This window comes from Drosophila navojoa, chromosome X (genome assembly GCF_054131105.1).
Source record: "Drosophila navojoa isolate 15081-1374.11 chromosome X, UAZ_NAV_1.0, whole genome shotgun sequence".
Taxonomy (NCBI): Eukaryota; Metazoa; Arthropoda; class Insecta; order Diptera; family Drosophilidae; genus Drosophila; species Drosophila navojoa.
The window spans coordinates 31,922,480-31,949,679 of NC_142895.1; the positions used below are offsets into that span (position 1 = coordinate 31,922,480).

The window sequence follows — 27,200 nt, forward strand, 5'->3', positions numbered from 1 at the left end:
ACATCTCTTGCGTTGATGTTTCCGGTATCGTTGCCCAGCTATGAAGTTGGCCTGTGTCTATGGCGTGATCGGCAACTTTGGTCCTGAATTCTGCCATTATGCCATCAAATATTTCTTGTTAAATATTAATGGTTGACGACACAGTTGTGTGTTTATTGTAGATCCATTGGCTTTTCCCGTTGGAGGTTTTTTTGTTTTGATCACTAGGTTGATCTTGCTGTGCCTCGACTCACAGTTTGGGTTGGTAAGCCAATGCACAAATCTACTATTATTTAGCACTTCACTTTGTACTAAACACAAACACTTTTCCTTGTGGACTGCATTGAAGTATTAAAAATACTTCCTCCGGTTCGAAGGACCATGAATGAATACACTCCACTATGATGGTGTTTAGTTTCGTATTGATCTTTATTATTCTGAGCCTGGGTTTATATACCCAGACTCATGTATAATTTCAACCCTTAAATCTAATGTATCTATTGCTGAGTGTGTAAGGCTCAGCATTGGGCTATTACATATTCTTGAGTGCGTCGGAGGCATGTATACGATCATCGATCATATGTTCATGCCTGAACAGGTCTAAACGGACCAAAGCCCCCATGTTGATAAGTCGCGACCGATCTCACATAAACGAGTTTGAATCGTCGTCTTTTGGCTTACAGTATAATTATAAATTTGTACCCTAACAGGTCATATTTTTTGATGGGAAGAAGTTTATCCTGGATGGTCCTGATGGGTTTGATTAGCATGATTTGAGAAAGGATCCTTTGTTTTTTTTCAAGGATAGTTTGTTTATTTGGTATCTTGGAATTAAAGTTTATAACGGGCCGTATGAACAGTGACGAGTATATTAAGGCTCTGGATAGAAGTCTCATTCCATTATTAAAGGGAATTTCCTGAGATACCATTGGTTTTCCAACAGGAGAATGCCAGAATCCATGTGAGCAGACGTCCACAGGAGTTTTTGAAGGAATGTCATGTTCATGTCCTTGACTGGTCAGCATGTTCTTCAGATCTCAACCCAATAAAAATCAATGGGGAAGAGAATTTTTGAGTTAATTAAGGAAAAGGGAGGCCGGACTCTATATAAACACTAGTTTTTCCATCAATCCGCAACAGATTCGGATTTTTTTAGGAAATGGGAGCTGTTTTTTTTTTGTTCGTTAAATTCGTTTTAAATCGTTAATTTTAGGTGCAATATTGAACTACCCATATTTTAAGATTTTAAAGAAATATGTTATATCGGAAAAATTTTCAGCCGATTCGTTTATAAGTGGATTATAAGTGAGCTATAATTATGATAGTGTAGTTGTCGTTATTGTATTTCCATATTTTCGATGAATGCGGGGTATAAAATTATCTAAAATTGTATTTTCAGATGGAGCCTCCACGTCGACGAATACCAGAGTTAAAGCAGCGCCCAAAGTCGGGTAATTGGAGTAGTTTTCATGGAACAATGTCTTCTTCGCTTATGAGAAACCAAATGCTAAACAACAGTTATCATGAAGCGCTTTCTTCTGGAACTCATACAAATTCTAGTACAAGTGCATTAGAAACAAATTCCCTGATTGAGACAAAAGCGCAAAGCATCGATTCATTAGACCAAAATGACCCAAAAATTAAGAAGGAAGAAATTGATCGACTTAACAAACAACTTAAAGTATTTGCCAAGAAGCAGGAACAACTACTTCGTGTTGCCTTTTATCTGCTGCTTAACATGGCCGAGAATGTAAAGCTTGAGGAAAAAATGAGGAGAAAACACATTGTTAGAATGCTCGTCAAAGCACTTGATCGTCAAAACATAGACTTGCTTATATTAATCAGCACGTTTCTTAAAAAACTGTCTATTGTTGGCGAAAATAAGGATGAAATGTGTGACTTAAATATTATCGCAAAACTACCAAGGTTATTTCAAAATTCACATACTGATTTGGTGCAAGTTATTCTTAAGCTAGTGTTCAATCTATCTTTTGATGCGACTCTGCGAATTAAAATGGTTGCAGCTGGCTATCTGCCTCTGCTTGTTATGTTTATCAACGACGAAAATCATCATGCCATCGCAGTTAAGATACTCTATCATATGAGCCTCGATGATAAGGTCAAGTCAATGTTCATTCACACGGAGTGTGTACAAATGGCAACAGATGCTATTATATTGAATCTTAATGTAAAAGTTGATCTGGATCTCATTGCTCTTTGTATAAATTTGTCATTAAACAGACGTAATGCACAAATAATGATTGAGGGTCAGCGTCTCCACAGTCTTATGGATCGTGCATTCAAGTACCAGGATGCTCTCTTGATGAAATTATTACGAAATATTTCACAGCATGAATCGCTACAACTTCAATACATAGAGTATGTGGGGGATCTTGCACGTGTACTGACTATCTGTGAAGAAGAATCTTTTATTGTAGAGTGTCTAGGCTTATTAGGAAATCTAACTTTAACCGATCTAGATTATTCGCAAATACTGCAAAACTTTCAGCTAATATCTTGGATACGAAAAGTACTAATACCCTGCGCAAGACTTGATGATATTGTACTTGATACTATAGTTTATCTGGGAACATGTGCATGCGATGAGCTTTGTGCACTCCTTTTCTGTCGCGCAAAGGTGGTGATTTCACTGATTGAGCTATTAAAGGCAAAGCAAGAAGATGATGAAATTGTGCTACAAATTATTTTTGTGTTCCAACAGATTTTGAGACACGAAAGTACAAGGGAGTATATGATTAAGGAAACTGAGTCGCCTGCCTATCTTATAGATCTTATGCATGACAAGAATGAGGAAATTAGAAAAGTATGTGATTATTGTCTGGATATAATTGCAATTAGCGACACCGAGTGGGCAAAGCGCATCAAGGTGAGTTAATATTAGTTCAAAGAAATGATACAAATATTTGCACCTGTATCTATTTGTGTATATTACTTCATTTCGTAATTTCTCCTCTAAGTCAGATTAAAAAATGTACTATTAATGATACCATTCCAAAAATAAATTTAACTGGGAGAATTATGTATGGCTCTATGCAGCATGTACATATATAAATTAAGCAGTTCAAGGCTTTTACGTGATCTTCGTCGATAGCATACATAACATTTTAGGCTGCTGATCCACTACACTTATAAGGATTATTATCTCTTGTTTGCACTTGCGAGCTCTGATTCCTGGGACTATTTTTGTTAATCCAATTGCTAACAGTGTGGCGTGGCAGATAAAACATATGATTTCTTAACGGCGATTGCCGAAGAAAAGTTGAGGTTTCAGGTTGATGCGGTCGGGTTTCATACAGAAACGATTTCAATAATCTTATTTAGTCGTAGCATTAGCGGTTCTTTTATATAGTCAAAAAAAATAAAGTTCATATAAGAGTTTAAGTCGTTGACTTAGCATAAGCTACAATGTTACAGTCGGTGAACCGACTCAACATAAGCTATAACGCTGCTCTCGTGACACATTATAGATTAGGCTACCGCCACCGACTATGACGATCAGGGTACTGACCTAAAGCTTCCGCTCCGTCAGTACCATGCGCGTACTTAAACGTAATAGTTCCCGCAATTAATAATAAATAAATTAATATTTTTAGATTATATTCACATTTTCCATTTGCAATGGACTTGGTAGGACATCCGTTTATGTGTGATATACAATATGTACCATAACGTAAATAATTCGTGCATTTGCATTTGAACCCATTGAAAATGGGAAATCAGGGTATAATGTTTTTGTGAAAAAGTATGTAACAGGCAGAAGGAATCATCGCAGACCCCATAAAGTATATATATTCTTGATCAGCACGACGAGCTGAGTTGATATAGCCCTGTCCGTCTGTCTGTCCGTCCGTCCGTCCGTCTGTCCGTATAAACGCCGAGATCTCAGAAGATATAAGAGCTAGAGAGCTGAAATTTTGTGTGCATACTCGTGTATACCATACGCAGTACGAATTTGCTTTATTTCGATAACTCATCCGATAACTTTTTTATCGAGAATAATCGAAAAATTGATTTTGTTTTTTGAGCCTCATCGGAGTATTTTTAGACTTGGATACTTCAGATTTACTGTGTATATAATAAATAATAATATAATAAAAACATTTTGTAATCAACAGATTTTGGATACCACGCCCCCTTCGCCCCCAATTTGTAAAAAACGTATTTCAAGTACTAGAGACTTGTGCTTTGGAATGCACACACATTTTGACCATATAATTACGCCCTAAAAATTTAATTAAGATCGTGTGTTTACAAAAGAAGTTATTCACCATGTAAATTCTCATACTATTGCCCACATTGCAGCGCAGCCCAAGCGCAGTCGCTGCTTACTGCGCAGTTAGCAGAGCGCAGGCGCGTGAGGGTGGATGAATGTGTATGTATGTGTGCGTGCATAAAAGTAGTGCAGAATGATAAGAATATCAGCTTGGAGGGTTCAGGGTATCTCCTAGTCGAGCAGTCTCGACTAGAGTCTTCTTACTTGTTTTATTTTCTCATTTAGAAAACTCCAGCCGACTTAAAAACAATTTTTATTAAATTTTGCGGACTACCAATAAAGTTTTAAGCCTCGTCAAAGTTAGCTAATTCAAGGTTGCATGGTAAATCGAAAAAAAAACGCTTGAAATTATGCTCTACTTTCAACGTGTGTAAATCTTTGGGTGTTTGAAATAGTTGACAATATTTTTATGGAAAAGAGTCAGGAGGCTATGTCAAATAAGATGAGTGAAAATTTGTTTGTAGTTCTGTGATTTTTCGTACGATTGTGCAAAATGTTGCTATTGTGCATTTGTAGACAAATACTAACATTCGTACGTGTGTTTCGTTAGATATAACTTTTGATCCCTGAAAGGTATTTGAAATGTTTAAATTTGAAGTTGTGTGTTAATCTTTACTAAATCCAATAATAAAAAGACTTCTTGCTCATTTTTGCTCCTTCACAATATACTCTACATGTTGCAGTTACACATGAGGTCTGCAACAAGCGACAACAAAGCGCTATAAAAGATTATAGCGTTACAAAATAGTAAATAGAACTTATCGGGCGATAACTTAAAAAAAAAACTAGTTGGATTTATTAAGTATCACTTGAAAAAATGCAATCGATTGCTGATTCAAGTATAAAGTGCATTCGACCGATCACCTAAAAGACCAGGTCGAAAGTAATTAAATTATAGCGTTACTGGTCCTCGATTAATAAGAAAATTGGCTTCTGAGCTTGCTTTAGACACGACGCCTCTTCGTATTAGTTTCGTCTAAAAAATTAACGGAAAAGGATACCACATTTGTTTTGAAGTGGTAGCTGTAATGACGGCAACGCAGCAAGAAGAGCTTTTGGAAGTGTTGAGTTGTTTTCTACCATTTAATATTTTTACCATGAAATCTTAAAAAACGTTTATATAATATTAATTGCTATCTCTTGCGAGCATGAACTCCGGGAAATTTAAAGCTCTGTGTGAGAAAACATGAAAGGTTACTTTATTCTCAGGCCGGGGTCAGAGTCTCAGTCAATTTGTGTCAGTCAGTTCAATTTGTGTTTGTCATATTATATTTTACATATAATATTTTTGCTATCCAAAGCCCCCAACTATCCACCACATTTTGGTGCATGGGCATCAAATAATGGAAGTTTGGGAGAGCACGCATCTGGAGCACGAAAATCTCATACTAGGAAGTGTAGGCGATTACAAAATATAAGTGGCGTATTCAATAGATAACTAGACTCATCAAACCCACTTATTTCTAGTCTCAGTTTGAAAGAACGAGCTCGCCGAATGAGAAAAAAAGAAATGCCTACAGAAAATGTTGCACCTCTAGAGCCATATAGTTTCGAACCTTCTGAAAAATTGGGAAAGATAGTTCAACCAAAAGCGAAGAAGAGGAAAATGATACTGAAGAAAAGAAATATGGAATGATATTGAGTTGGAATAAGAAAATTATAACTAAAACCATATTCACGGTTAGCTTATAAAAGCTTGTCTGGGACTAGAATTTTCGTTGCAATAACAGGATGGACACTAAAAGCGAAAAGGGTGGGGCCGTGGCTCTATTTCAAAAATAAAAAATCCGAAATTATAAAAAAAATCGTAATAGTATGTATACAAAATTCAAGCCTTTATATCTTCAGGGACAATTAATGCCAAAAATTCGGGCTTTTTGCCTATAGTGCATTGGTAATTTTTATAGTAGAACTCTTAATTTGTACATATGCGAAATGCTTTTGTTTTAGTGAGTGAACGACGGGAGGGCTAAGTTTATTAAATAAGAATTCCCGTAGAAGAATAGAAGTAAAGGTTACTAACATTTTTAATATTTGAAATTCAAATTTTTTAATTTTTTGTTTTTCCGTGCAGCTAGAAAAGTTCCGAAATCACAACTCTCAGTGGCTTTGTATGGTAGAGTCGCAGCAGGAACGTGATAATGAACAGGATTACACCGAAAATAATGATAACGATAATGACTTGAACACGTTTATGCGATCTGAGTACTTACAAAATTGCGACCTCTACAACAGCTCGAATATCAACGACTATGACATCGATAGTAACAGCAACAATAGCAACCATTTAGAATGTCCTTTAAATTCTATTTTTAGCAGGCCTGTGAGCACGTAAGTAATCAAATTATAGATAGGTTGTTTGCTAAGTAGATAATAGTTTTTATTTCTCATACAGATTTCGTCTTAGCCAGGATGTGGAGGATATATAATATAATATAACTTTTAGCCTCAAAGTTCCAGTCAGAACTGTAATGCTAGGTAATGATTTAAGTCGAACAAATCACTAGATGCTGATGGCTTGCATGATAAGCTGATATAATAGAAAATGCGAAAATGTTATAATTTTAAAGCGTCTATAAGCAGATATTATATTGTACTATGAATACACATGTTAGCATATTTGCTGTCATATATATAAATTATTCACTTAGAGCTTTTTGATCAAATGTGTTTGATATTTATTATTAAATGATATATTATATGTATTGCAGTTTGTGATTAAACGTTTCGAGTCTTGGCATTGAACCAGACATTCCACTGAAAACCAATGGAGATATGTGAGATATGTACATATGTATTTTGCATGGGCGTGGTATGTTATGTACAGTTAACCTGCCTTACGTTTGACGTCAACAATTTATGCAAACACGACGAACAACTAGCAGTAATGCTGTTAGTACACAGTATGTCGTATATTGATATACACAATATATAAATACATATGTATATACATGGAAATGTACTTACATACATACAAGTTAACGACAAACCAATTTATGCTAAAATAAAAATTACCCGGCCCCCGAGCAGGGACCGGCTTTGCGTGACAACAGATTCTACGTGCTCGTTACTACAACAATACTGCACAGTCAGTTGAGTGAATAATAAAGTCGCATAATAAGTCACACACACACACACACACACACACACACGCATATACATGGGTGACTGCGCTTGGGCTGCGTTGCAGTGCTCGCAATATTATGAGAATTTATTTCTTGAATAATTTAATTTCTAGACGTTCAATATTAATTAAGCTTTTTGGTGGTTAAATGAAACGAAATAAACAAAAGTGTTAATGCGATCTTTTAAATTATATATTTGACCAACCAAAACCTTATCATTAACTTATTTCAATAAAAAACAGTTGAGTTAGTCTAAGTAATATTATTTGATGCGTTTCTAGTGGGATTGGCTTTCCTCGACCCATATTGACCAATTACTCTCGAAAATATGACAAAAATTAAATTGCAATTAATAACTGAGTGTACCTAAACTTTTTTTGCCGACTGTATGTACATATATTAAAATTTGTGAGACTAGCTTTCAAGATGTAGGAGATATAATTTTATAACTGATTTTTGATAACGTTTTTTATCGATAAAAAAGAACTGGAGGAGTTATCGATGTTTGGTGATAATCTCGATATCCGCGCTATATATACGGACATATAAAAAATGAAGTCTCTAGCTCTTATATATTCAGAGATCGACGCGTTCAAACATACTGACAGACGGACTGGACTGGACTGGACGGATATAAATACTTTTTACACCACCTCCTTCTGCCTGTTACATACATTTCAAAAAAACCATTATACTCTGATTTCTCCCACGTAAAACTATAATAAATATCTAGACTACAAAGTAGTATAACAAAATAAAATCTTGCGATTCCGAAGCGACCCTCCAAGGTAAAAGGAAGAGAAGAAGAACAGCCGCAAACCAAACTGAGAATTTAGGTGTTCTAGATAGAGTCCCAGATATTGTTAAAAGTTCATGGAAAAAGTGTGTAGAACGAATACTCTCATTGTACGATGTAAAGGAGCTGGTTCGCCAAAATATTTCGGCACGTTGCACATTATACGAAATAAGATCACAGGTAATGCTGATACAGCTCTTGAATCATACAAGGTCCCTCTAAACTGGAATGCAATATCCAAGTGCTTAACACTTCACTGTGCAGGCAAAACAGATATAGGAACATTGAAGTATAGATGACAATGTTGGTACAAAGTCACAGCCCAACAGTAGAGGAATTTCATCAAGCAGTTTGCAAACTTATATCTTTGATTTTGAAGTAGATAAGATGTATGCAGTTAGGCAGAGAAACTGAGACTCTCATGACGAAAGTTTACCGCGATAAAGCGCTAGATAATTTCGTACGAGGTCCAAATGGAGACTCCTGGGTATAAAATAACCAGTAGATCTTTCCTCTGCCCTACACTACTGTCTCAATAATATGCAGCTACAACAAACCCGAATATTCAGGTCACAGATATTAAAGTAAAATTTTTCCTATTACCCACACTAAAGCAGCAAAAAGCTGTTATCAAAAACAATATCCACATACGACTTAAAGAAAAGAAACTTAAGGCAGTAATCCCAAACACCGATCATATGAATAATAAACAAAAGCAGAGATTAGATCACTTGGTCCGATTGTATCCAAACTTGTTTGCCAAACCTAACGAAAAACTGACATACACAACGAATGTTACAGCAGAGATAATAATGGTAAACCGACTCCCCGGTATACTCCAAGTTCTATCAATTCCAGACACCGATAAAAGACGAAGTCAATAAATAGATCAAAGAACCTTTGGATGACGGAATAATACGACCACTCCGATACCCATGTAATTCGCATGTTTGGATTGTACCACTAACCAGACCATAGAGTAGACAACTAGCGCCTCTTCAATTCAAACCCAAAATCGTTCACACAATTTTAAGTTGTTTTAGGCACACGTCAATGCTCATGTCGCATGCATACATACATAAACATACACAGACGCACATATAAAGGCACATAGGCACTGAAATGCTTCTTCAATGATACCCCATCATTTGTGATCATCGCGGCCCCTGCGTACACATATGTATGTATGCATGTGTGAGTAGTTCACAAGATCTACCAAATGCAAATTCGGAGCTCTGAAATTGCTACAGGCAGCAAGAGCTTCGCATACAGGCATACAGATGCTCATACATGTATCAAGGGGCTCTAGTATGCGTGTGCATTTTCATTATGAACACAACACCATCATACCCTTCCCACAAATAACAACGAAAACGCAAATATTTTGTATATACGAGCTTGGCAAACGGTTTGAAGAGTTCGGTATACTCTTCACTCAAAAGGGAAGAAATGGGGTTTTGCTGCTGCTTGTACTCACATGCATACACACATATATGTACACATTTGAGAAAGCAGAGCATCGAGAAAGAGAGAGAGCAAGGGAAATATTGAGCATAGCGGGATCTTTTGTTCAACATTTGACCATCTCGGTCGAGCGCGTGAAGCGAAATGATTGTGCTTTCGTATATTTTCATAGCTCGAGCCTAAAAGTAATTCGCCGAGAGAATTCAAACCCGTCTGGGGTGCTAAAGCCCGTGCAAAAAGCTTTCCTTTACTTGTCTAGTCTATGTGTTGTCTGGTTAGTGATTGTATCCAAAAAAATTGACTCGTCCAAAGAAAGGAAATATCGCATGGCTATCGATTAAAAAATCGAAACTGAATAAACCCAGTAAGCATTTGGAAGACTGTTTTAACAGAAATCGTTCTGATGAGTCTTTTTTGAGTCCCATTGACGATTAAAAAACAATCTAATCTGGGCGTTCGAAAGAAGACTCATAAATGACCCTTCCATATGCTCAAAGTATGATTGCCTTGAAATACAAAAGCGAAATGCAAAGCAATTGCCAAATGAGCATGCAGGTGATTAAATGATCATGGCTTTGTTTCTATGCACTCATATTTTGCTTGCTTGGCTGATTCAAAAGCGATTGTTATCTAAGCTTAGATAAGCTAAACGGCACTTCTTAAGCACATGCCGAAGTGTGCAAATTTTGTCATTCGATCGTTAAAGTGCAAGTGAAGTGCAAGTGCGAAGTGCAAACAAATCTAATAATTGATTTCAATTACATATATCAAATAAAAAGGTGATTACGTCAGTCACACCCTCAGCAGAAAGGTGGTACATTGTACCCGTAATGAAAAGTATATATTATTTTAGAAAATATTTAAAATATTTTGTATTAATTAATATTTTTCCTTTTAAATATTGCTACTGAACAATATATAAATGCACGGACAAAGACTTGAATACGGTGCTACAAAAGCATTTTGTCCATGCCAATGACAGGCTGGCGAAGCGTAGGCGTTTAGAGTTAGTTGTTTTTTTTTTTTAAGATAATATACATATGTATATATAGTAATGAAAATTATATTAATAAAAAAATTATTTTCGTTGCAAATTATTGAAAATTTCATTCGAATATGAGCCAGAAATGATTAAATTATGACTCGTGGAAGACTCTTTTATGATTAAAAGATGACTCGAGGAAGACTCTTCTAAGAGTCATTAGCGACTAATCAAGAACAGTCGCGGCTTTTATGATCAGAAAATTAGCGCATATATGACTATTTTCAATCGTCGCGCGAATATTTTAGGCTCACTTATGGTCTGCTAAACTCAAAAATGCTGGCTGGGAAGAAACCATTGCCGATAAATACCCATCTCAAAAATCAACGAGGTTTTCGCTCAACTAGGCAATAACAAAATATTCTCAGTTGTTCTAGTCATCATACGTCGTGATCATATGCTGAGGGATATTTAAAGAAGAAATAATAAACACTTAATATGCCTAAAAGCTTAATAAATACATTTTTACTTGCGAAAAAAAAAATAAAAATAATTAGTAAAAAGTTTCAATAAATATTGATGTCACCATTAAATATTAAAGAAATGTTAGAATTCACAGATGTTTTCATTTTGCATAATGGAACCAAACTACATTCTGAAACCTGTAATAAAAAAAATAGTATCATTAACATAGAACACAACGAAATATATTAATGTAAAAACGAGCTCTATGGTATATTAAATAACTGCAAGAACTATAATAACATCAATTTGCGATGGGACGAAAATTTTTAACTTAACTAGAGATAGTTGTATACCTAAAATTATCAGGAGAGATCAAGCACTATGCGACTTAAGCAATGCAGACCACGTCCCAGAACTGGAAGAAACCGACGAGGGATTAATCCTGCTAAACGACTTCAACGGAACCATCGAAAGCCATGTTTAGATTTTGGAAAGAGACCTTAGTTATCAATGGGAAAACTTTCAGTAATATCGAGGTCTCAGTAATGAAACCTGGAAGCCCGTTAATACAGATAACACCAATGGAAAGCGAACGCATAAGAATTATCTCATTACAGACACTATAAGCGTTACATATCAACAACATCAAAGTCATGCAAAAGATCCAAGAGCATTCAAACATCAATAGAATACCATTCATCACTCTGTGCCATTCTCACCAGTTTCTATTAATATCTGATAGGAGGAAAAAAAGAAGAAAAGTCATCCTAAAACTTGAACATGCGGAAACTTGTAAGCCAAATCCCATCAACAACATACCATTCTTTTTAGAAAATCAATTGGGGACAGGTGTAAATCAAAAAGCGAAGAGTTAACAACAAATAAATTTATGCGGCTGATGCACTTTCTGCACACGTAGGTTCGGTCTGCATAATTCTAAGAAGAATAACAATACGCGCAACTTCAAGTTGCCCAACAGGGCGGTGACATCGCCGACAACAGCGCTGCCAACGTCGCTGTCACTAAGCCACTGCTTGAACGCGTGGATCTCAGAAGATATAGGAGCTAGAGACTTTAACTTTTTTTTGGAAAATCCGTATATATAGCGCGCATATCGAGTTTATCACTAAAAAGCGATAGCTCGTTCAATATTTTTTATCGATAAAAAACTATCGAAAATAAGTTATAAAATTATATCTGCAGTCTCCAAATTTAAAATATATTTTAAGATAAATTTTATACAAATTTGACTTTTATGAAAATTTACCCCCCCCTACGCTATATCCACCCCCTCACCATCATCTTTGTAAAAGGCGTTCTTCAAAATTAAAAACTTGTGCTTCGAAATATACACACATTTAAACAATATGATTACGTTCTGAAAGTTTCATTAAGATTGTACGTATAAAAATTAAATTATTAAATAATTAAATTCTGATAATGCCAATACTGCAGCGCAGCCTATGTGCTTGTGTGCTTGTTATACCCTGAACCCATTGAAAGTGGGAAATCAGGGTATAATGGTTTTGTGTAACAGTATGTAACAGGCAGAAGGAATCATCGCAGACCCCACAAAGTATATATATTCTTGATCAGCACGACGAGTTGAGTCGATATAGCCCTGTCCGTCTGTCCGTCCGTCGGTCCGTCCGTCTGTCCGTATGAACGCCGAGATCTCAGAAGATATAAGAGCTAGAGAGCTGAAATTTTGTGTGCATACTCGTGTATACCATACGCAGTACGAGTTTGCTTTATTTTTTCGATAACTCATCCGATAAATTTTTATCGAGAATAATCGAAAAATTGATTTTGTTTTTTGAGCTTCATTGGAATACTATTAGGCGTGCAGACTTCAGATTTACTGTGTGCATACATATGATGAATACAAACATTTTGTAGCCAACAGATTTTGGATACCATGCCCCCTTCGCCCCCAATTTGTAAAAAACGTATTTCAAGTACTGCTTTGGAATGAAAACACATTTTGACCATATAATTACGCCCTGAAAATTTCATTAAGATCGTGTGTTTACAAAAGAAGTTATTCACCAAGTAAATTCTCATACTATTGCCAGCACTGCAGCGCAGCCCAAGCGCAGTCGCTGCTTACTGCGCAGTTAGCAGAGCGCGGCTGCGTGAGGGTGGATGCATGTGTATTGTATGTGTGCGTGCATGATAGAAGTGCAGAATGATAAGAATATCAGCTTGGAGGGTTCAGGGTATCTCCTAGTCGAGCAGTCTCGACTAGAGCCTTCTTACTTGTTATATTTATTATGCACTTAGCAAGATTAGCACTTCTTAGCACTTCACAAGATCGACCAAGTGCAAATGCTGGGCTTTAAAATTGCTACAGGCAGCCAGAGCTTCGCACACAGGCATACCAATGCTCATAGTACATGTAGCAAGGGTGAGTGTGTGTGTGCATGCTGTTGAGAGTGATGATTTTAGGGACCATAGAGAGCGAGAGAGAGGGACTGAGAGAAAGAGAGTAGCACAAATGCAAAAATGCAAATAGCTTTGCTTCATACGGAATCGGGACCATTTCGATTGAGCGCACACAGCGCACTGTTTTTGTCGTGCAGCATTTTCACTGCTCGAGCCTCCAGCGACCGAGCCGAGTAAATATGAAGTATAGTGGCACGTCAACTTAACAGTTTTGAGCTGTAAAAAAATTTGTTCTACATTTCTAGTCTATGTGTTGTCTGGTCAGTGGTTTCGCTTAGTTCTGCTAAATAGAGCTGCATCAGTGAATCTATTTATCAGTTTTGCCATAAAATTACGAAGAGTGAATTCACTCTTCTCCACTTAAGTGGCGTCGTGATTAGCGGAGTGGCCTTCGATCGAGAAGTAACGGTCTCAAATCCGGGGCGCGTAGTTAATTTTTTTTTAGTATTGCTTCAAAATTTTTATATGTTTAATTATATGAGTTTTCTATTTCTCTTATATTTTTAAATAGATCGAAATTGAAATTTTAGCCATACTAAATGTGCGTTTTTATCAGTTAGATTATTCTTGCACATTCTTAGAATCACAGCAGCAGTTAGTTTGGTTTAGATTTGCCAGATGGCGCTGCAGCAGTGAATCTATTTCAGTTGTGCCATTTCAATTTCTAGCAGTGAGGTAGCGTCGTGATAAAAGACGTGGCGCTCGATCGGGAAGTCTCGTCTTCAAATCTAGAGCTGGTCGAAATTATTTTTAATTGCTTCAAAATTGTTATATATTTAATTAAATGAGTTTTCTATTTCATTTATATTTTTAAATACATCGAAATTGAAATTGTTACTAAATGTTCGTTTTTATTAGTTTGGTTCAGGGTAGTATCACTGACCAGACAACACATAGACTAGACATGTAGTACAAAGTTTTTCAACACCGAAAAATCTGTCTCGTAGGTCCCAATCAACTTCGTATTCGCTCGGCTTGGTATTTGCTGGCTCGGATTATGAAAGATAGCACGACGAAATCAGTGCGCTGAAAAACTCAAACGGGATGGTCCCGTTTTATGCGCGTTGGGTTTTTTGTCTTACTCTCTCTCCCACCTCTCTCTTCTCTCTCTCTATGGGCTCTGAAATCATCAAGTTCAGCAGCGCTCAAAATTTGAAATTTGTTCGATCTCAGCTCTTTCCTTAAGATTTTAAATGCGTTTGCCACGCTAATGCGAAATGCTAGCGTTTTCATGATTATTTCTAGGAAGGGTATGAAAGCGTTGAGGCGCGTAAAGAATATGATTTCGCAACGGGCATGCACACACACACTCTCCCTTGCTACATATACTATGAGTGTTGTCTGGTCAGTGGTAGTATCTAGTCGATCACTCTCGACTAGAATTTTCTTAATTGCTTTTTTTTTTAAGCTCTAAACCCATTGAAAATGGGAAATCAGAGTATAACGGTTTTGTTAAAATGTATGTAACAGGCAGAAATCGACTCTCGTTATTTTGAAATTCAAGGGACTCTTAAAATATTTTGAAGTATCGAATGTTTTACATATTAAATTATCTGCCGTATCTCCTCGAAAGCAAGTTTTCTTATCTAGGCTTTCATCTGACACGACCTGTGAGGCAGTATCTGCTTTTATTGCAAGCAAGACTTCGGCTAATGTCTTTATATCGAAGTTTAGCTTCGCAACTCCGCGTGAAATTGCCTCCTTCAAGATAAATGTGCCGATAGAATATTTTTAAACTTTATGTGATCCAAACTTCTGGCCACCTCATGTAGTTGTTAATGAATTTAGACCTAAAAATCGTAACAGATCGACTCCTATTTCTGTAAATCTACCTTCGGTGCAATCTTCATCAAACATTGTACCAAAAAAACTAAATACTTTCCAATCTTCTTCGCAGCTGTCTCTGATTTATTAAAATATACGTGGCTTAAATTCTAAACTGAAAAGGCTATTCTTACACAGTTTTAGTGTACAATATGATATTACTGCATTCATTGAAACGTGGCTAATCATATTCATAATAGTGAAATCCTTTCAAGTAATTTCACTACTTATAGACTCGATCGTTCAATGCGTAGAGGTGGTGGTGTGTTAACTGCTGTTAAATCCAGTATCCTCTCTGAAGTGTTTCCTTTTCCTCCCATCATGATGCAGAGATTTTAGGGGTTAAATTAACTCTCCCATCGTGCTCATTGTTTATCACATGTTCTTATATCCCTCCCTCTTCTGATTTACAAGTTTATGCTCAACATATTAATTGTATTAAAGAAGTTTATGAACATGTGTTGGGGGATTTTAATATTCCCAACACTTCTTGGTCAGCAACTTATAATGCAAATTACTTTATTCCGACAATTGATCACTATCTTCTTGATGACTTGTTTAACTTGTCTCTGTTTCATATAAACTCTATTTCTAATCATCTAAATCGCACACTAGATCTTGTGTTTACTAATCATGATTCGCTCATTAATGTCGTGAGATCGACTCCTTTCTGCACACCTGAGGATATACATCACCCCACTTTAGAGGTTTTATTAGCTTTTGGTAATCATCTCAATTTTACTCCTTTGCCTTCTAAACCAAGTCGTTGTTATCGGAAATGCGATTTTGTTTTGCTCAACGATTTAATTAACTCAACAGATTGGTCCCTTTTATATGAGTGGGTTGATATTAATTTGGCAGTATCGCTCTTGTATACAACCTTAAACTCTATTCTGGATGTTGTGTCCCTCTCTGCCGTATGTCGCCCTTTTCAAATAAGCCGCCTTGGTTCACTAAGACACTTTCGAATTTAAGAAAAATTAAATCTAAAAAATATAAAAAGTCTGGTTCTAGTGTCAACTGGTCTAAGTATTCCATAGCCAAGTCTAATTTTAATCTTATAAATACTCGTTGTTATTAGAATTATCTTATGCGTTGCAAACGTCAGTTTGCTCGAGATCCCAAACAAGTTTAATCATTTGTAAACTTAAAGCGCAAGTCTTCTGGTTTGCCGTCTATATTTGTGCTTGGTGCTGAAAAAACTTGTCATGACCAGGAGTCCTCTGATCTATTTGCAGATTTTTTTCAATCCACTTATTCTTCTAGTGATCCCTATAACAACTCATATCCATATCCACTGCCTGAATATGGGTCCATTAACGCTCCTTAGGTCACTCCTACCTCTCTGGTTGCAGCCATTAGGACATTGAAATCATCTGTCTCTCCTGGTGCTGATAATATTCCTAGTTGTGTGATTAAAGAGTGCAGTGTGTCTTTTCAGTTACCATTACTAAAATTGTTTAATTTGTCTTTGGAAACCTCTGTGTTCCCTTCAATTTGGAAAAGATCTTTCATTATTCCCCTATATAAAAAAGTTGGAAGATCTGATATTTCCAATTATAGAGGCATTGCAAAATTATCTGCTATTCCGAAGTTATTTGAAAAAATTATAACATCAGCCTTGCAATAGTTTTACAAATCGATTATTCAACCGTCTCAGCATGGTTATGTTCAAAATCGATCAACGTCCTCTAATATACTAGAATTTACAACGCTTGTCAATGACAGTTTTTCTGCAAACTGATGTTATTTATACTGACTTCAGTATAGCATTTGACTCCGTACATCATTAAATACTAATTCTAAACCTGGAACGCTTGGGATTTTCCCCTAGATTCGTATCCTGGATTCAAAATCGATTCAAATCGATCATTGAAATACTATAAGACGTAGAGACTTTAGATTTACTGTGTATATACATATGATGAATACAAACATTTTGTAATCTCGCGCCCGCGCTCTGCTAACTGCGGAGTAAGCAGCGACTGCGCTTGGGCTGCGCTGCAGTGTGGGCAATAGTATGAGGATTTACTTGGCGAATAACTTCTTTTGTAAACATACGATTTTAAGGGCGTAATTATATGGTCAAAATGTGTGTACATTCCAAAGCACAAGTCTCTAGTACTTGAAATACGTTTTTTACAAATTGGGGGCGAAGGGGGCGTGGTATCCAAAATCTGTTGATTACAAAATGTTTGTATTCATCATACATATATACACAGTAAATCTGAAGTCTCCACGTCTAATGGTATTCCAATGAGGCTCAAAAAACAAAATCAATCTTTCGATTATTCTCGATAAAAAAGTTATCGGATGAGTTATCGAAAAAATAAAGCAAACTCGTACTGCGTATGGTATACACGAGTATGCACACAAAATTTCAGCTCTCTAGCTCTTATATCTTCTGAGATCTCGGCGTTCATACGGACAGACGGACGGACAGACGGACAGGGCTATATCAACTCAGCTCGTCGTGCTGATCAAGAATATATATACTTTGTGGGGTCTGCGATGATTCCTTCTGCCTGTTACATACTTTTACACAAAAACATTATACCCTGATTTCCCATTTTCAATGGGTTCAGGGTATAAAAAGAACAAGTAAGAAAGCTCTAGTCAAGACTGCTCGACTACGAGATCCCCTGAACCCTTCGAGCAACTGATATTTCAATAATAATTCGCACATACACACGCACACACGCATACAAACAAACACACGCATATACAGGCGATTGCGCTTGGGGTGCGCCGCAGTGTTGGCAATATAATGAGAGCTTATTTGATGAATAATTTAATTTCTAGACGTACGATCGTAATGAAACTTTCAGAACGTAATCAGGATGTATAAATGTTTGTGTATACCAAAGTTCAAGTCTCTAGTATTTGATATACGACTTTTACAAAGATGAGGGTGAGGGGGTGGATTTTGGGGTGGGGGGTAAATTTTAACAAAAACCGAAATTGTATAAAATTCATCTTAATATACATTTTAAATTCGGAGATTTTAGCTTGAAAGATGTAGGAGATATAATTATAAAAGTGATCTTCGATATGGTTTTTTATCGATAAAAAAGTATCGGAATGAGTTATCGTTTTTAGTGATAAGCTCGATATGCGCGTGATATATACTGACATTTAAAAAAAAAGTTGTAGTCTCTAGCTCCTATATCTTCTGAAATCGACGCGTTCAAACATACGGATAGACGGACGGACGGAAGGACGGACAGGGCTAAATCGACTCAGCTCGTCGCCCTGATCAAGAATATATATACTTTGTGGGGTCTGCCACGCCTCCTTCTGCCTGTTACATACATTTCAACAAAACCATTATACCCTGATTTCCCATTTTCAATGGGTTCAGGGTATAAAAAATGTATAGACGTAGCCTTTTCAGTGAGCCGCATCACTGTAGGACCGTCTGCCTTAGGACATGGTTTTTGATAAAATTTACCCGTAGTAGTCGTAGTCGAGCAGTCTCGACTAAGGCTTTCTTACTTGTTTCTTTTATAGAACTTTGGTGGCTTGGTGCATGCTTTTGAACTGTAACCCATCTCTCCACACCTAAAACAGGTGCTCTTTAAGTCTTAGTCGCTGCTGCAGTTGGCTGCCATGTGACCGTAATCGAAGCACTTGAAACAGCATTTAGGCTGATTCACGGCTCGGCATACAACCCATGCTATTCTAATGTTGAACAGCTCGAGCAGAGTTTTGGCTTTCCCAACTAGAAGAGCAAGCGCATAGCCTCAGCGCTATGCTCCGGCTTTCTACATAGTTGCAACAAAAGGTCCCCATTAGCTGTCTTCCGAATGCCCTGGACATCGCAGCTCAGATGTTTTACATTTGGGTTGCTCTTGACTACGCGAAGCATGTCCTAGACCTGAAATCCCGATAGCATCACTTCTGGGTCATTTCTGCAGAGACTTGCGTCCTTTAACGACCATCCAGCTGTTAACCGGTTGGTTACAGAACGCTTCGGTCGTCTGACCAGCCTAGCCAGCTCCTCATTAAGGCATTTATATGCTGGCACACAAACCCTCTAAGGTAAAGCCAACGCCCTCTCTTGTTGCTGCAGCGATCACTGCAACGAGGAACGGCGCGAGAAAGCTTGCAGCTCGTCTTCCATCTTGGCATCCATTTTGCTCTGACTACCAAGGCGTGAAGCGTGTAGTGGGCAATGACTACTTATATAATTTAAGGTTAAGGTTACAGGACAGCTTAAACTCAGCCACTGACCAAACAACACATAGACTAGTCATGTAGAGCAACGTTTTTCCACGCCGCAAAATCTGTCTAGTAGGGCCCGGCCAACTTCGTATTCGCTCGGCTTGGTATTGGCTGGCTCGGGTAATGAAAGATAGCATGACGAAATCAGTGCGCTCTATTAGAGCTGGGAAACAATCGATGGACGGCTCCATCGATGGTTTTCGCATCGATGGAAAAAATAATCGATTATATCGATGGTTCCATCGAAAAATTTTTCCTTTTAAATTTTAAACTTTTTTTGTATAAAAGTCGTACTTTTCATAATAGAAATAAATGTAAATAATGCTCTTGTATTTTCATACTTTTCCTTGTACATATTTACAGAATAAGAATAAAGAATATAGACAAATATAGAGAAAATATAAAAGATTAATTCATTAAATTTTCATTTCCAAAACTTAACACAAATTCAACATAACGATTTTAAAGATAACTTAAATATAAAAGAGATCCATTTTCTTTCTTATCGACAAATTAAAAAATAAAAATATAAAAACTAATAAAAGTAAATATTCAATATTTACTAACGTAAAATAATACTAAAATATTAATTAGTCTCGTTGTTTTCAGGGAACAGCCATTCATTTTTGTTCAAAAAAATCAGTTGATTGACATTTTTTCTTGTCCATGTTGAAGAGGAACTACCAATGTTTAACAATGTCCGTATGCTATGTTTGTCAACTATTTATTAAATTTACAAAAATAGATCAAGCATGCAAAAAAATAAATATTATTTTGTTACAAAAGAAAATTTGATTTGTTACTCAAAGCGGCGATTTATCGATATCGACAAAAGTCCATCGATATATCATAAAAATTAAAGTCCATCGATAGAATCGATGGTTGCATCGATGGTTTCCCAGCTCTACCATAGACCGGACACGTAGTGTAAAGTGTTTTGCACACTTATTTTCGAGGGTAATCTCCCAGTCAACTTCGTATTTGCTCGGCTCATCACTTTTAGGGGTCGGACTACAAAAATATGCGAGAGCACAATCATTTCGCTTTATGCGCTCGACCGAGATGGTCGATGGTTGAACAAGAGATATCTCTACGCTCAATGTTTCCCTTGCTCTCTCTCTCTCTCTCTCGATGCTCTTTGCTCTCTCAAATGTGTATATGTGTGTATGCATGTGAGCACAAGCAGCAGCTCTGAGCTGCCAGCTCACGAAAATTGAAATTTCTTCGCAGCAAGAACCAATGCCTTCCCTTCTGTGTGAAGAGTATACCGAACTTATCAAACCGTTTGCCAAGCTCGTACAAAATCTGTATATGTGTTTTCGATTTTATTTGTGGAAAGGGTATGAAAACGTTGGTGCTCATAGTGAAAATGCTTTCGCGACGAGCGTGCACGCACACACTCTCCCTTGCTACATGTACTATGAGCATTTGTGTGCCTGTGTGCGAAGCTCTTGCTGCCAGTAGCAATTTTAAATCCCAGCATTTGCATTTGGTCGATCTTGTGAAGTGCTCACATACATACATACGTACATATGTATGTACATATATACATTTGATTGTGTGTACGCATGGGCTGCGATGCTTACAATTATGGGAGATCACTTGTAGAAGCATTTCTATGCCTATGTGATTTCATACATATGTGCGTGTGTGTATGGGCATGTGTGCTTGGGAGATGAACATTGGCGTGTGCCTGCCTCAACTTAGAATGATGTGAACGATTTTGGGCTTTTGTAGCTTTATTGACTAGCTAAAGCGACAAGTGCATGTGTGTAGTATATTGACTGGCAAATAACTCGCGCTTATATTTAAGCACCTGATTTCATTTCAATGAATGCATTTTTTTTTTAATACTTGATATGCACTTGTCAATACAGCTTATAAGTTTTTTTTACTTGCATGCATGTATATATAATAACAGGTGCAAGGGATTGCTTTCCATTAGCTTAATGAGCTTAATCAGGTATTACATACATATATAAATATAAGCGCGAGTTACTCGCCAGACACTATACTACACACATGCACCATCTCGGTCGAGCGCATAAAGCGAAATGATTGTGCTCTCGCATATTTTTGTAGTCCGACCCCTAAAAGTGATGAGCCGAGCAAATACGAAGTTGACTGGGAGATTACCCTCGAAAATAAGTGTGCAAAACACTTTACACTACGTGTCCGGTCTATGTGCTCTCTGGTTAGTGGCTCTACGCTCTAAGCACGCAAACGAAATGGTCATGTATGCGCTTTTTGTTTTTTGTCTTACTCTCCTCTCTCTCTAACTCTATATCTCTCTCTCTGTGGGCTCTCAAATCATGAAGCTCAGCAGCGCACAAAAATTGAAATTTCTTCGCGACGGTCCCAGCTCTTTTCTTTTGAGTGAAGAGTATACCGAAATCTTAAAATCGTTTGCGACATTCATGCAAACTGTGTGCATGCTCGTCGCGAAATCATATTTTTTGTGTGCATCAAAACTTGCATACCCTTCCCAGAAATAATCAACGAAACCCTTACAGTTTGCTTGCATGGGCGTGGCAAACGCTTTTAAAATTTTGGTGTACTCTTCACTCAAAAGGGGGATCGTCGCGAAAAAATTTCAATTGTTGTCCGATGTTGAGCTTGATGATTTGAGAGCCCATATAGAGAAAGAGAGAGAAGAGTGTGTGAGAGAGAGTAGGACAAAAAACACAAAGCGCATAGAACGGGACAATTTCGATTGAGTTTCTGCAGCGCACTGATTTCGTCGTGCTATCTGTTGTGCATACATACATACATAAGTATATTATCGTAGCCCGAATCTAAAATATATACATATATATGTACATACATATACATACTTTGTGGCACTGTGACCGGCGAGTAACTCATTCACATACATAAGTATGCATGTGTGTAGTATAGTAACTGGCAGGTAACTCACACTTATATTTAAGCACCTGATTTCATTTCAATGATCGTGGAATGAATTTTAAAAAAATTTACCTGATTAAGCTCCCTTGCACCTGTGCATATATGTATATATGTACAAATGTACAAGCTGCTGCTTGTGCTCACATGCATACACACATATACACATTTGAGAGAGCAAAGAGCACCGAGAGAGAGTGAGAGCAAAGGAAACATTGAGCACAGAGGGATCTTTTGTTCAACCATCGACCATCTCGGTCGAGCGCATGAAGCAGAATGATTGTGCTTTCGAATATTTTCGTTGCCTGAACCTAAAAGTGAGGAGCCGAGCAAATACGAAGTTGTGTGGGTCGTAATGTCAAAAAAATAGTGTGCAAAACTCTACAGTACGTGTCCGGTCTATGTGTTTTCTGGTTAGTGATAGAAGTAAATAAACAAATGTAGTCAGTCAGTCTACGGCACAGCCTGAGGCGAACCTGACTATTCATAAACAAGTAAGAACGTTGCAGTCGGGCGCTACCGACTGCGGAATACTCATTCACAGTCCCTTTGTAAATTTAATTTAATTTGGCTTTAAAAAAATTTAGTACAAAACAATTATGCTTTTTGATTATATTGTAGCTTTTGGTAGTTTTTATCGAGTAATCGATAATTATCATATTGATCGTGCACTTTATGAGTACAAATTTTCGTTGATAGCTTTCGGTCACACAGATTGCAGATTCTTTAGCGTTTTCTTACATTACAAAAGCGCGCTTTTTAGCATTCTAAGAATTGCGATTGATTTCTGGATTTTCTAGCTGTTATTGTAGTTTTGTCAGATGACGCTCTGTTACTAGCTTATTGTATTTTAGCTACCAGTTTGTAAAGCAAAGCGATAGCGTGGGCGCTAAAGGCGTCGCAAGTTATGTTACAGTGGTCCCCATGAAGGTTAAGTTTTTTTTTTTCATACATATTTTGTTTTTATAAAATAGACATTTTATTCTTTTTTCTAATTGAACAATTTTATAAGTTTAAATTTGTTTCTTCTTAAAAAGCCCTCATATATGTATGTACGCATATATGCATTTATATGTATGTACATAAGTCTGCACGCATATGTAGCATCAAGCATTCCAGCCTTTCTTATGCACGCGCTCATTTGTATGTGGTTATGTATGTAATGCAAATTTATCATCCGCTACTCTGGCTCTTTTCTATAATGCGTCATAACAAGAATCTCATTTTTGGATTTCATTTTAATTACAATTGTCGACAGTAGGCGGTAGCGCTGTCGGCAAAGGCGCCGGCTAAATTTGTTTTTGCTATTTTGACAAACATGGCTTGGGTGCGAGTTCAAATCCCGCGGAAAACTCTTTTTTGGAAATTGCAAATTTTGTTACTTTAGCTTTTATTTTTTAAAAATATTTAAATTTTATTTTTAAATTTTATAAAAATGTTTCCTTCCGTGCTATCAATGCCTATTAAGCCAATTTGTATATTCATGTACATACATAGATAGCTCAAGCCTATAAATGTCGCAATTTGATACTACAAATGCCGATTGCCACGCCCCTAGTGGCCGTAGACACCTCATTTTTGGCCAGTTCTTAGCCAGTTCTTTGAATGCTTACGCTCAAAAAATGTGAAAATTACAGGGTATTTTTCGATATGCCACGCCTGCAAAGAGGCGTGACAATTATTTTTGGGGCATCGATAGAGGAGGTTACCAGTAACTCAACTATCCAAATTTGAAGCTTCTAGCTCTTAAACTGTAGGAGATATAAAGTTTGCCACGCCCCCTTTTGGCGGACATATATCCACCATAGCTTGTTGGACTTGGGTGGTCAACTCGCGTATATATACCAAATTACAAGTCTCTAGCATCAATGGTGCCTAAAATAAAGCCAAATTTGAAAAATTACTATATCTTCAGGTCCGATTTGCCACGCCCCCAGTAGGCGTAGACATAAAATTTTTTCATCAGTCATTATAGAATTATAGCATTAGCTCACGTGCGAAATTTCAACGTTCTAGCTTTAGGACTTTATGAGATACAGTTTTATCTGATTTGCCACGCCCCCAATGGGCGTAGATATATCCACCATAGCTTTTTGGACTTGGGTTCAACGCGGATCTACATACCAAATTTCAACTTTCTAGCTCTTCAACTAACATGATTTCTGGTATATCGGAAAATGCATTTTCCGATTTGCCACGCCCCTAGTGGGCGGATCGGGAAAATTTTAACACTTTATAAATCGGAGCTATACACGAGTATGTGTTCCAAATTTCAAGTCTCTAGCTTCAATAGCGGCGAAATGAACTGCGTTCATACGGACAGACGGACAGACTGATGGACGGACAGACGGACTGACAGCAAGACGGACATTGCACAAAACCAATATACTAATTCACTTCGTGAATGAGTATAATAATTCACTTCGTGAATGAGTATAAAAAGCTCATTTGATAAAAAAAAAAGATTTGTTTGTATCAAACATTAATTTGTGTAAATTATTCATATTTATATATCTCGATTGCTTTGTGGTTTTGTGCGAGGGCATATTCAGTATTACAATTAATAAAAATGCCGCGTCCTAGAAGATCTAATCTTTCCCGGCGGACCCATAATGCAATTAGGCAACGGAATAACGCGAGTCAATTATCTGACGAAGAACGAGAAACCGCCTGAGAAGAGCGCCGCGTTAGTATCCAACAAAGAAGGGTCTTAGTTCGTGCTTCTCAAAGAGAGGCAGCCCGTGACACGGCGATACGAAATGGTTCAAGGATTGATTTGAACCGAGCAGCGTTTCGATATGATTGCACCATTGACTACAGCTTGCATCGTTTAGTTTGCATTGGTTCAATGGACGTTGTTTGCCAGCATTGTGGCGCATTGAAGTTTGCTGGTAAAACTCCTGGTTTGTGCTGCCTTAGTGGTAAAGTGACATTGCCATTAGTGGTCCCGCCACCAGAGCCATTGCGTTCCCTGTTCTAGCGAACACTCAAAAATACAATGCCAGCTTCCAAATGAATTCATTTGGGGCGGAAGTTATTGAAGAAGGCGGATATAATCCGACAACATTTAAGGTAATTTGGAATAATGTAGTTTGTTAGATTTCTGTAAAAAGTGTTTGTAAATGTATCTATAACTATGGCTTTGAATCTAAAGATTCAAGGCCAGATTTGCCATCGCATTGGATCATTGCAACCTATTTAAGATGCACAGCAAAAATTCTTGCAAATATACTTCATGGGCAATATAGAAACAACTTGACCGGCGTCAAGAAATCAACCCAGCTATGAAAAGAGCAACCCTCCAAATTTTGCAGCAAATGCTTCATAAACATCATGCATTGATCAGGCGGTTCAAGACTGCTTTAGAGCGCATGCCAAGTGATGTGTATAAAGTAGTAATCAGAGCAGATAAAAGACCAGCTGGAACACATGAACGCACATTTAATGCTCCAACGCTCCGGATTGTTGGTGAAGACTTGGAAGCACGCGGTATTGTGCTTACACGACGCAGTACTGGGCAACTATAAAGAATATCTAAAACGCACCGTTCATATGACCACATTGCAAAAATTGACAACAAAAAAATTGTATTTATGCCAAAATTTCGGGTTTTTTTCTATAGTGCATTGTTAAACCGCACTGTTAGACCGATGCCGTACGGCTCACTCTGCGTTGAAATTGCCATTAAATCTTCAAACTACTGAACAACCGACATGTAACTTTTCGAAACACTCCGCAATGGACATGCAATGCAATGCATTACAAATTATCGTATGGGACGAATGCACAATGGCGCACAAACACGCATTGGAAGCACTAGACCGAACATTAAAAGATCTGCGCAACGACTCGAGATGTTTTGGTGGTTGAATGATTTTATTATCTGGCGATTTCCGACAAACACTACCAGTAATTCCAATATCTACTGCTGCCGACGAAATAAACACTTGCCCCAAAGCATCAAATCCGTGGCGATATGTAACCAAACTTCAACTGTCTGTAAATATGAGTCTTAAAGAAGAAAATGTGAACGTTTTGCTGTTTTTGAACAAAAATCTATCACTACCATAAAAAAAATAAAATTTCACAAAATTTCAGTGTTCAAATTTTTAAGGCCAAGAATCACTGTTTTTTGTTGCGACTATCGACCACTATCGATGGTACTATCGACCTCTATCGATGGTACTATCGACCTCTATCGATGGTTTGGAAATTACTATCGTCCTGAATCGATGGGGCTCACCATCGATAGTTTGGCACCTCTAATTGTTATAGTATTTGTGGTTCATCGTCCTTATAGCTCGTGAGTAGCATAGGGGTTTACTATTTTAAGTGTGTACTTAGCATACTTTTTTTTCCTTCATTGGGTTTCTCTTTAAATAAATGTTAGCATATCACTTTTCGTTATAATTATACAGTTTTTATGCTTTTGAGAACAAATTGAACAGTTTTAATATATAGTAAAAACTTTAAATACACTATTGCACGAGAACGACTGCGAAATTCGTAAATTTGGCGATGCAGGTCAGAAAGAATTTGCTGTATACAATATATGTATATCTACGTGCAATTCTTCTCCAACATTGACGGTATTAAAGTTCTTTTTATTTCTTGCTGGATCGGGTTTTGATCATGTTTACTCACAAAGCAATTTGTGGCTATATTTGTTGTCAAACGACCCATTTTTAGCAACATTGG

The 27,200-nt window shown here is 37.2% G+C and overlaps 2 protein-coding genes and 1 long non-coding RNA gene across 3 annotated transcripts in view; 2 read left to right on the top strand and 1 right to left on the bottom strand.

Annotated features, from left to right (window-relative positions):
* Kap3 (kinesin associated protein 3) overlaps nucleotides 1-7,021 on the top strand; it is a 37,491-nt gene extending 30,470 nt beyond the window's left edge. The window contains exons 7-9 of the mRNA XM_089264628.1: nucleotides 1,379-2,866; nucleotides 6,348-6,604; nucleotides 6,669-7,021. Of these exons, the coding sequence (XP_089120754.1) occupies nucleotides 1,379-2,866; nucleotides 6,348-6,604; nucleotides 6,669-6,702 (1,779 nt within the window). The 3' untranslated portion in view covers nucleotides 6,703-7,021. The remainder of the gene's footprint in view (nucleotides 1-1,378; nucleotides 2,867-6,347; nucleotides 6,605-6,668) is intronic.
* LOC149090851 (uncharacterized) overlaps nucleotides 1-25,793 on the top strand; it is a 116,859-nt gene extending 91,066 nt beyond the window's left edge. Inside the window, exon 2 of the long non-coding RNA XR_016197457.1 lies at nucleotides 25,055-25,793. This is a non-coding gene — a long non-coding RNA (uncharacterized LOC149090851). The remainder of the gene's footprint in view (nucleotides 1-25,054) is intronic.
* c12.2 (von Willebrand factor A domain-containing protein c12.2) overlaps nucleotides 14,912-27,200 on the bottom strand; it is a 99,044-nt gene continuing 86,755 nt past the window's right edge. The window contains exon 8 of the transcript XR_016197454.1: nucleotides 14,912-14,960. The gene's annotated coding sequence lies outside the window, so the exon portion shown is untranslated. The remainder of the gene's footprint in view (nucleotides 14,961-27,200) is intronic.